The sequence below is a fragment of the Oncorhynchus masou genome, unplaced genomic scaffold (genome assembly GCF_036934945.1).
Source record: "Oncorhynchus masou masou isolate Uvic2021 unplaced genomic scaffold, UVic_Omas_1.1 unplaced_scaffold_2490, whole genome shotgun sequence".
NCBI lineage: Eukaryota > Metazoa > Chordata > Actinopteri > Salmoniformes > Salmonidae > Oncorhynchus > Oncorhynchus masou.
Window position 1 is genome coordinate 43,798 of NW_027008943.1, and position 11,759 is coordinate 55,556.

General features: G+C 44.9%; 1 protein-coding gene across 1 annotated transcript; it reads left to right on the plus strand.

Annotated features, from left to right (window-relative positions):
• The first annotated feature begins 615 nt into the window (after window positions 1–615).
• On the plus strand, window positions 616–10,922 carry LOC135533595 (CD166 antigen-like). Its single transcript, XM_064960884.1, has 6 exons — window positions 616–791; window positions 2,609–2,777; window positions 2,989–3,068; window positions 3,167–3,514; window positions 3,723–3,983; window positions 10,188–10,922. Exons 1-6 carry the CDS (start codon window positions 734–736, stop codon window positions 10,256–10,258), a joined length of 987 nt encoding a protein of 328 aa, XP_064816956.1. The 5' UTR covers window positions 616–733; the 3' UTR covers window positions 10,259–10,922.
• Window positions 10,923–11,759: the final 837 nt, after the last annotated feature.

Consider the following 11,759-nt stretch of genomic DNA (forward strand, 5'->3'; position numbering starts at 1 on the left):
ACTTCCTGCCGTGCAGATTCACTTCCTCTGTTTAGCTCCCCGGCGACTGGACAAAAATGACCGTTACCATGGAGACACCGTGAACTTAATTGATCAGGGAATATGAGAATATATCAATAGAATGTGTTTTTCAGGGGTTTCAGAGTGAGAAACACCAATGATTCTTTCATTCTGGTTCTGTTTGATGAAAGACACCTCTAACCTAAACACTACTCTATTATAGACTACTGTCCTTAATTCTCTCTCTCTCTTGCTCGCTCTCTCTCTCTCTCTCTCTCTCTCTCTCTCTCTGTCTCTGTCTCTGTCTCTCTCTCTCGCTCTCTCTGATAGATTGGGCACCAGTGTCAATGATAGAATTATGTGTGTGACAATGCAGATGTTGGTTGACTGGTTGATATATCTGCCCTCCTGACTATACCCTCTTCCTCTCCACCCCTGCCCTCTATCCTCTCCTATTGTCCCATACAATAATCTATACTCTTATTTATGCTTTGGGCGAGTGCACTGCAGTTCTCCCTCGAGTTCGTGACCCCAACTATGAATACAACTGTTGTAGATAATAGAAGACTCAGAGAGAGAGGAGGAAGAGGAGGGGTCGTTGGGGCGTTTTCCAGTAAAGAATACTTTCACTTTCAACGGTCTTCTGCAAAGCAGAACGAGCGCATTTCTTCTTCAGCTCGTCTAACAGAATAGCGGAATACTTCACCGAGGGACGTTCGTTGTTAGATGGAAAATGGAGATTTTAATTGGTATACTTATTTCATCATTGTCTCTGTATTGTGACTTCACCGGTAAGTTACACTTCTGTCTAATTCCACAACTCTGACGAGTGCGGAATTAAGTTGAGTTTAATAGTTTAGGTATTTTATTCTGTTTTGTTTCCTTAATAAACAAATGTTGGTACTGTGCATTTGATTTCAAGTATTGTCGATAACTAATGACTGACAGTGAACGGTTGAATTCTTGAGGAATACATCCTCACTCCTGCCATTGGTTCAATGACGTACTAAATTCCATGTGTGTGTACGCGTTCGTGGTGCTCAGGTCAGCTGTTTGTTCACCCGCCCGGAATTGTAATAACCCATCCACAACAACCCGACGAGATGTGATAAAGTGAAAATCTGAGGGCCGCACCCAACCCGAACCCGCAAATATAGAACATATGCAATAGGCTACAGTCAAAGAGAGCGGAACGATTTTTTTTTGACAGGGGAGTAGTTTTTTTTAATAAACCTGATTTAGATATAAATGATAATTCCCTACATTTTGGTAGGCTATTTGTTAGTCGACTATTCTATAATTAGATGCATGTAGCTTCTCCTTTGTCATTATATGTTGACCTATAATACTAAATAAACCCTTGATCAACATAATAATGTAATAGATCGATAGAATGAACGCTTCAATCTAGTTGACATCCGTAAAGTTCTCTCTGTCATCTTTCGCAGAGCGAAGACGTTTAGGGACCGGCGAGAAAATGCAATAACGTTGTAAATAGAACGGAATAGATTTTCCGTGCAAAATGTCCAAATGACATCAGTTTGACTACCGGTTGTAAAGGAGAAAGAAAGCTGTGAAAATGAAACCCAATATGTTTCTGATGAGATTGCAGTTCGGCTTTTATGTGGTTGAAATACTATCATGTTGTATGATGTTTAATGATGAAGACGGCACCTCTACAGATGGTATCTAACGGAGCAGATGGTATCTAACGGAGCAGATGGTATCTAACGGAGCTGCGTATTTTCTCAAGAGGCAGAAATAAAGAATGCAGATTCTTTATGCAAGTCCACATTCTGTCAACATTTGGTGTGTCATTTTACTGCAAGAAATGCTTAGTTATGCAAGCATTCATATTATGTCTATATGAGAAGTTATAAACCTACCAACAGATTTCCGTTTCCATGTAACACATCTGAACAGAAGGCTGCAGTTCCCTTGATGTGCCAAAGCCCCATTTGAAGTCCCGTCTTGTGACTGTCGAATTGATATATTACCTCCCAATCATCTCTTTTACCACTTCTTTTCCAAACGTTACTTTTCTGCCTCTCCTTTCTCTTTATTTTCAACTTTCCCTTCGCAGCATTTCGTCTTATTGAATTCAACGTCGACAATGTCCCATTTTTGCCCTCCGTGGATTCACGTTAACATCTGCTGCCAAAAGCATTATTTGTCGATGGTCAGTTTCGGCTATTTGTCGAGCGTGCAGCGTGCAGTTAAGCTCTAACGTTTAGGTTTATACACTAATACCAGATAGCCTAAAATAATGAAAGAAAAACCTCAATTTAGCCTGAATAAATTACACAAGAATTGTACATTTATAGACTATTTTAAGCTATACTTTCTCTTTTTTCAACCCACCCTTCAGCCACACACAGTCAACACGTGCATCACTAGTGTGTGCGGTATGTGTGTATGCGTGTGCATGTTCTTCTTTTTGTGTGTGTGTGTGTGTGTGTGGCAACTTCTGGGTTATGGAGTGTAACATATAGTTGATTAACATACAGATAAATATAAATATGAGACAATAATATCGTCCTGTTTGGTTTGAACAATAAAATCAACAATAACAGAACAATACAGTTTTCACTTGACCTTGGTCTTCCAGAAGCTGAGTGCCTGGTGGTCAGTCCTGCCAGGCTGGTGGTGAAGCATGGAGACCCAGCCTCCTCTAGCTGCAGCTCAGATACCCCTGTAGAGATGGGCTGGGAAGTCACCCAGGGAGGGGTTGGTCTAACAGACAAGGAGGTGAAGATCCTACGCTGGAAGGTGGACAGGTAAGAGAGGCAGACACAGCTGAGATTTTTAAAGCTTGTAAAAAAATAATAATAATTTTAGTTTGACTTTAATGTTATTTAGCTTCGATGGTCTTTACTGATTGGTTTGACTGTTATTTTAGACATTTATTCATCTCTTGTGTTGCCTTCTGTTTTTTATTTTCATTGATTTATTTTAAATACACTTGAAATATTTCATTTGATTTGACAGTGTGACTGACTGGAAGATCAAACCTTCATGCTTCACAGAAGGAGGCCAGTGTAAGAAACAGCTGGACATCACAGTTTATAGTGAGTGACATCTCTCTCTTATCTTCTCTGGTGTTTCTGAATGTATCCTTAGTAAGGCTCTGCACCGTTAATCACTGTGTGTTTCCATTCCTCCACAGAGCTTCCAGACCGTGTCTCCATCAGCTACAGGAAGTACCCTGATCCAATGGTTGAGGGGCATCGGTACCTGCTGCAGTGTCTTGTCCAGAACATCGCTCCTATTGGGAGACTCAGGGTGACCTTCGTCAAAGTCTCTACCACTGGTGAACAGACAGAATTAGACACACCACAGAAATCCAAGGACAACATCACCACACCAGAGAATGGGACCTACACCCTGGACTTCACCCCTGGTAGAGATGATGACGGGGCCCAGTTGTTGTGTTCAGCCATGTTGGATCTGGGACCAGAGGGACCCCAACCTCCTCCTGTTATGAACTCAAACCGCCTCAACATCAACGTGCACTGTGAGTCCTTCTGGTTCTCTGTCCACACACATTTAGTACAACCGTTAGTTAGACACCAGACGAGTCATGACGTTGACAATGTTGTTTTCACTTCATTTTCTCTCATTAATCAACTTGTTTCTCTCTCTTTATCTCTCTTTATCTCCTCTCTCTCTCTCTCTCTCTCTCTCTCTCTCTCTCTCTCCCTTCCTCCTTCCTTCTCTTCTAGACAAGCCTCAGATCACTATGAGTCCTGGATGTTTCTCCATGAGCATCACGGAGGGTGACACACTATCACTGAACTGTAGTGCAAATGGTAACCCTGCCCCCTCGTACGATTGGTTGCTCCCCCAAGCTGACCCCAACCCCATGGAAGAGAGATCCGTAGTGACCATGACCAACATTGCCAAGTCTCACTCTGGAGAGTACACCTGCATCGCCAGAAACCCCCTGGGAAAAAGCACCTGTACTGTTAACGTGGAGGTCAAAGGTGAGATGGATGGATGATTGGTAGGTTTGTTGAAAGATTGGTTGGTTGTTAGGTTAGTTGCATGATAGTTTGGTTGGTTGGTTGGTTGGTTGGTTGGTTAGTTGGTTGGTAGGTTGGTTGGTAGGTTGGTTGCATGATAGTTTGGTTGGTTGGTTGGTAGGTAGGTTGGTTGGTAGGTTGGTTGGTTGCATGATAGTTTGGTTGGTTGGTTGGTTGGTAGGTTGGTAGGTTGGTTGGTTGCATGATAGTTTGGTTGGTTGGTTGGTTGGTAGGTTGGTTGGTAGGTAGGTAGGTTGGTAGGTTGGTTGGTTGGTAGGTTGGTTGGTTGGTAGGTAGGTAGGTAGGTAGGTAGGTTGGTTGGTTGGTTGGTAGGTTGGTTGGTTGGTTGGTTGGTTGGTTGGTTGGTTGGTTGGTAGGTTGGTTGGTTGGTAGGTAGGTTGGTAGGTTGGTTGGTAGGTTGGTTGGTTGGTTGGTTGGTAGGTTGGTAGTTTGGTAGGTAGGTTGGTTGGTAGGTAGGTAGGTTGGTAGGTTGGTTGGTTGGTTGGTAGGTTGGTTGGTTGGTAGGTTGGTTGGTTGGTAGGTTGGTTGTTTGGTAGGTTGGTAGGTTGGTTGGTTGGTAGGTTGGTTGGTAGGTAGGTGTTTTGGTAGGTTGGTAGGTTGGTAGGTTGGTTGGTAGGTTGGTTGGTTGGTAGGTAGGTAGGTAGGTAGGTTGGTTGGTTGGTTGGTAGGTTGGTAGGTTGGTAGGTTGGTTGGTAGGTTGGTAGGTTGGTAGGTTGGTAGGTTGGTTGGTAGGTTGGTTGGTTGGTTGGTAGGTTGGTTGGTTGGTTGGTAGGTTGGTAGGTTGGTAGGTTGGTTGGTTGGTTGGTAGGTTGGTAGGTTGGTTGGTAGGTTGGTAGGTAGGCTGGTTGGTAGGTTGGTAGGTTGGTTGGTAGGTTGGTAGGTTGGTAGGTTGGTTGGTTGGTTGGTTGGTAGGTTGGTTGGTTGGTAGGTTGGTAGGTTGGTTGGTAGGCTGGTAGGTTGGTAGGTTGGTTGGTAGGTTGGTAGGTTGGTTGGTAGGTTGGTTGGTAGTTTGGTAGGTTGGTTGGTAGGTTGGTTGGTAGGTAGGTTGGTTGGTAGGTTGGTAGGTTGGTTGGTTGGTTGGTTGGTAGGTAGGTTGGTTGGTTGGTTGGTAGGTTGGTTGGTTGGTAGATAGGTTGGTAGGTTGGTTGGTAGGCTGGTAGGTTGGTTGGTAGGTTGGTTGGTAGGTTGGTAGGTTGGTTGGTAGGTTGGTTGGTAGGTAGGTTGGTTGGTTGGTTGGTTGGTAGGTTGGTTGGTAGGTTGGTAGGTTGGTAGGTTGGTTGGTAGGTTGGTAGGTTGGTAGGTTGGTTGGTTGGTAGGTTGGTTGGTAGGTTGGTTGGTAGGTTGGTAGGTTGGTAGATTCGGTCGCCCGTCGGTCTTGGTCTGTAGAGAAGGTCCTTTTATGGAAAATATATACATATTAAAAATGAAACAATAGAATTCACACATGGTGTAATGAAAAGCGTTCCTATTACCTCTGTGACCGCGCTCTCCTTGTAATGAAAAGCGTTCCTATTACCTCTGTGACCGCGCTCTCCTTGTAATGAAAAGCGTTCCTATTACCTCTGTGACCGCGCTCTCCTTGTAATGAAAAGCGTTCCTATTACCTCTGTGACCGCGCTCTCCTTGTAATGAAAAGCGTTCCTATTACCTCTGTGACCGCGCTCTCCTTGTAATGAAAAGCGTTCCTATTACCTCTGTGACCGCGCTCTCCTTGTAATGAAAAGCTCCTCTTTGGAACTGAAGAGGATCAACACCACATAGAAACACTAACTCCGAGTAGAAACACTAATGGCTCCAATGTGACGTGACCTTTCACATTATCATTGGAATTTTACTCAATACAAGCATTGTGATGTTGACATTCCAGGTGTGTTTATGTTATTTGAAACCTGACACAGCTCATGACCCCCCCCCCCCATCCATCCACACACACACATACTGCTAACATGGAGCAGGGTTCTCCAACCCTGTTCCTAGAGGTTATCCTCCTGTAGGTTTTAACTCCAACCCTGTTCCTGGAGAGATACCCTCCTGTAGGTTTAAACTCCAACCCTGTTCCTGGAGAGATACCCTCCTGTAGGTTTAAACTCCAACCCTGTTCGTGGAGAGATACCCTCCTGTAGGTTTAAACTCCAACCCTGTTCCTGGAGAGACACCCTCCTGTAGGTTTAAACTCCAACCCTGTTCCTGGAGAGATACCCTCCTGTAGGTTTAAACTCCAACCCTGTTCCTGGAGAGACACCCTCCTGTAGGTTTAAACTCCAACCCTGTTCCTGGAGAGACACCCTCCTGTAGGTTTTAACTCCAACCCTGTTCCTGATTAACCCTGATGTCAACCCTCTGATAGGGCAGTATTAACCCTGATGTCGACACCCTCTGATAGGGCAGTATTAACCCTGATGTCGTCTCTGATAGGGCAGCACTAACACTGATGTAGCCCTGATAGGGCAGTATTAACACTGATGTAGCCCCTGATAGGGCAGCAGTAACACTGATGTAGCCCCTGATAGGGCAGCAGTAACACTGATGTAGCCCCTGATAGGGCAGCAGTAACACTGATGTAGTCTCTGATAGGGCAGCACTAACACTGATGTAGTCTCTGATAGGGCAGCAGTAACACTGATGTAGTCTCTGATAGGGCAGCACTAACACTGATGTAGCCCCTGATAGGGCAGCAGTAACACTGATGTAGTCTCTGATAGGGCAGCACTAACACTGATGTAGTCTCTGATAGGGCAGCAGTAACACTGACATGGTCTCTGATAGGGCAGCAGTAACACTGATGTAGCCTCTGATAGGGCTGCTCTAACACTGATGTAGTCTCTGATAGGGCAGTATTAACACTGATGTTGTCTCTGATAGGGCAGCAGTAACACTGATGTAGCCTCTGATAGGGCAGCAGTAACACTGATGTAACCCCTGATAGGGCAGCACTAACACTGATGTAGTCTCTGATAGGGCAGCAGTAACACTGATGTGGTCTCTGATAGGGCAGCAGTAACACTGAAGTGGTCTCTGATAGGGCAGCACTAACACTGATGTAGTCTCTGATAGGGCAGCAGTAACACTGATGTGGTCTCTGATAGGGAAGCAGTAACACTGATGTAGTCTCTCATAGGGCAGCAGTAACACTGATGTAGCCTCTGATAGGGCAGTATTAACACTGATGTGGTCTCTGAGAGGGCAGCAGTAACACTGATGTAGTCTCTGATAGGGCAGCACTAACACTGATGTTGTCTCTGATAGGGCAGCACTAACACTGATGTAGTCTCTGATAGGGCAGCAGTAACACTGATGTGGTCTCTGATAGGGCAGCAGTAACACTGATGTGGTCTCTGAGAGGGCAGCACTAACACTGATGTCGTCTCTGATAGGGCAGCAGTAACACTGATGTCGTCTCTGATAGGGCAGCAGTAACACTGATGTAGTCTCTGATAGGGCAGCACTAACACTGATGTTGTCTCTGATAGGGCAGCACTAACACTGATGTAGTCTCTGATAGGGCAGCACTAACACTGATGTAGTCTCTGATAGGGCAGCACTAACACTGATGTAGTCTCTAATAGGGCAGCACTAACATGGATGTGGTCTCTGATAGGGCAGCAGTACCACTGATGTGGTCTCTGATAGGGCAGCAGTAACACTGATGTAGTCTCTCATAGGGCAGCAGTAACACTGATGTAGTCTCTGATAGGGCAGCAATAACACTGATGTATCCCCTGATAGGGCAGCAGTAACACTGATGTAGTCTCTCATAGGGCAGCAGTAACACTGAAGTAGTCTCTCATAGGGCAGCAATAACACTGATGTATCCCCTGATAGGGCAGCAGTAACACTGAAGTAGTCTCTGATAGGGCAGCAGTAACACTGATGTAGTCTCTGATAGGGCAGCAGTAACACTGATGTGGTCTCTGATAGGGCAGCAGTAACACTGATGTGGTCTCTGAGAGGGCAGCACTAACACTGATGTCGTCTCTGATAGGGCAGCACTAACACTGATGTAGTCTCTGATAGGGCAGCAGTAACACTGATGTAGTCTCTGATAGGGCAGCAGTAACACTGATGTCGTCTCTGATAGGGCAGCACTAACACTGATGTAGCCTCTGATAGGGCAGCAGTAACACTGATGTAGCCCCTGCTGGGGCAGCAGAAACACTGATGTAGCCCCTGATAGGGCAGCAGTAACACTGATGTAGTCTCTGACAGGGCAGTATTAACACTGATGTGGTCTCTGATAGGGCAGCACTAACACTGATGTAGCCCCTGATAGGGCAGCAGTAACACTTATGTAGCCCCTGACAGGGCAGTATTAACACTGATGTGGTCACTGATAGGGCAGCACTAACACTGATGTAGCCCCTGATAGGGCAGCAGTAACACTGATGTAGCCCCTGATAGGGCAGCAGTAACACTGATGTAGCCCCTGATAGGGCAGCAGTAACACTGATGTAGCCCCTGATAGGGCAGCAGTAACACTGATGTGGTCTCTGATAGGGCAGCACTAACACTGATGTAGCCCCTGATAGGGCAGCAGTAACACTGATGTAGCCCCTGATAGGGCAGCAGTAACACTGATGTAGCCCCTGATAGGGCAGTATTAACACTGATGTGGTCTCTGATAGGGCAGCACTAACACTGATGTAGCCCCTGATAGGGCAGCACTAACACTGATGTAGTCTCTGATAGGGCAGCAGTAACACTGATGTAGTCTCTGATAGGGCAGCATTAACACTGATGTCGTCTCTGATAGGGCAGCACTAACACTGATGTAGTCTCTGATAGGGCAGCAGTAACACTGATGTAGTCTCTGATAGGGCAGCAGTAACACTGATGTCATCTCTGATAGGGCAGCACTAACACTGATGTAGCCTCTGATAGGGCAGCAGTAACACTGATGTAGCCCCTGATAGGGCAGCAGTAACACTGATGTAGTCTCTGATAGGGCAGTATTAACACTGATGTAGCCCCTGATAGGGCAGCAGTCACACTGATGTAGTCTCTGATAGGGCAGTATTAACACTGAAGTAGTCTCTGATAGGGCAGCAGTAACACTGATGTGGTCTCTGATAGGGCAGCAGTAACACTGATGTAGCCTCTGATAGGGCAGCAGTAACACTGATGTAGCCCCTGATAGGGCAGCACTAACACTGATGTAGTCTGATAGGGCAGCAGATAACTCCCTCGGGTAGATAACGTCGGTAGTCCAGTTGTGATGGCCCCGTGGGGCGGATAGGTGATTGTAGCTCAGGAGAATGAAATCCGGGGGACATGGAGAGAAAAATATGTCCGGTATGTTCCGGTCCGAGCCGCGCCGCCGTACAAAACTGGCGATAGATTTTCGAGCTAAAGGATAGCTGATGACCATAAACTGTGGTTAGCTTAATACTAACGATTAGCCAGTAAAGAAGCTAACTAGCTTCTGATTAGCTTCTGGTTAACTTCAGGCTAGCTTCTGGATTAGTTTCTGATTAGTTTCTGATTAGCTTCTGGCGAGCTTCAGGCTAGCTTCTGGTTAGCTACAGGCTAGCTTCTGGCTAGCTTCAGGCTAGCTTCTGGTTAGCTTCAGGCTAGCTTCTGGATTAGCTTCAGGCTAGTTCTGGTTAGCTTCTATGGAGGATTACAGATTTGAGGTAAATAATACTTTCTTTTTTCGAAATATAAATTGGTGAGGCGGGTTGCAGGAGAGTGTTTTGAAGATGAGTTTATGGAAAATAAAAAATGTATATAAAAAGGTATGCGAAGAAAGTTGTAAATATATATATATATATACGGACAAGGACAAAAGACATCTGAACTACTATGCCATCTTGGAGCAGAGGAAGGATGCAATGCTCATTTCCTCTCTCTGTTCCTTTAAACTTTGGAGTGGTAGTCTTGGTAACGGTAGGTCATATGCAAAACCACTTCAGTGTAAAAAAATGTTGGAATCTGAGCATCCTTGTATATGGAGTGTGGGAATTGTATCAGGATTGAGATCCACATATGAATGTAGTTTAAATCAAAACTCAAAAGATAAACCCATGTCGTTTTTTTGAGCTGTTTACAGATATATCAGATATGTATCAGACATGCCAAATTATTGGCAAATGATCAGAATTGTGTTGCCTGTGTAAACGCAGCCTAAACGTCTGTTTCCCTCCTCAGGAGCTTCCTGTCAGACTGCTGGAAGTGCCTTGGTGGCTGTGCTGCTCCTCCAACTCATTCATTGGCTTTAAGACCACTTCCTGAATCCACTGATTGGCTGAATACATGTGCTTTTCTTTTTTCTTCGAAATCCCTCCCACTGTGATTGGTGGCTGTCTGTCCACTTTCTGCTGACTATTGATGAATTATTTGTATTGATTTATTGATTGATAACCATGACAACAATACTTTGATAATATTACCTTGTAACTTTATGATTTTGCCTTAAATCAACAGTTTGGATCCACCTACACATTAAAGGGTTTTTCTTTATTTGTACTATTTTCTACTATCTCTGACCATTCGGGATGTTAGTCAGCTATGACTAACATACCACTGTTAATATTTAATATTTCCTTATTAAGTTATGGTGTCAGATAACATACAATGAAACTAGACTTTTGTTAATATACGAATGACCTTGTTCCAGGTGGGGATGTTGTTCTGCACTAGTGTGTCAATAGCAGGACATCTTTGACTCCCTGGGGTGGCAGGGTAGCCTAGTGGTTGGAGTGTTGGACTAGTAACCGGAAGGTTGCGAGTTCAAATCCCCGAGCTGACAAGGTACAAATCTGTTGTTCTGCCCCTGAACAGGCAGTTAACCCACTGTTCCTAGGCCGTCATTGAAAATAAGAATTTGTTCTTAACTGACTTGCCGAGTTAAATAAAAATAAATAAAACTCTAGATTACACATACTACATTGTTTCATACTACATTGTTTGGTGGGGATGTTGTTCTGCACTAGTGTGTCAATAGCAGGACATCTTTGACTCTTGATTACACCTACTAAACACACTACATTGTTTGCGAGACCAGACGTTGTATGTTATTCTAATCCGAATGGTCATTTCAGAGCGTCTAATTTGTAAACGTTTCGACTGTATTAAATGATAACTTTTGTCGATTCCGTAAAACATTGATACGATCTTGTGATGTACGTGGCGAAGCTTCAAGAGTTCTTATCGATTCAACGGTAAAACAACGTGCTCCATTGATCCCATTGCAGCCATTACTGGGGCCATGTGCACATGAACACACACTCTGCTGTGACACACACTCCGCTGTAACACACACTCTGCTGTGTAACACACACTCTGCTGTAACACACATTCTGCTGTAACACACTCTGCTGTGACACACACTCTCCTGTGTAACACACACTCTGCTGTAACACACACTCTGCTGTAACACACACTCTGCTGTGTAACACACACTCTGCTGTAACACACACTCTGCTGTAACACACACTCTGCTGTGTAACACACACTCTGCGGTGTAACACACACTCTGCTGTGTAACACACACTCTGCTGTAACACACACTCTGCTGTGACACACACTCTCCTGTGTAACACACACTGCTGTGTAACACACACTCTGCTGTGTAACACACACTCTGCTGTAACACACACTCTGCTGTAACACACACTCTGCTGTGTAACACACACTCTGCTGTAACACACACTCTGCTGTAACACACACTCTGCTGTAACACACTCTGCTGTGACACACACTCTGCTGTAACACACACTC

Coding starts and splice junctions, on each gene's coding strand:
- LOC135533595 (XM_064960884.1), top strand. CDS start 734: ATGGAGATTTTAATTGGTATACTTATTTCATCATTGTCTCTGTATTGT. Junction 3,069..3,166: donor GCTGGACATCACAGTTTATA/GTGAGTGACATC, acceptor ATTCCTCCACAG/AGCTTCCAGACCGTGTCTCC. Junction 3,515..3,722: donor CCTCAACATCAACGTGCACT/GTGAGTCCTTCT, acceptor CTTCTCTTCTAG/ACAAGCCTCAGATCACTATG.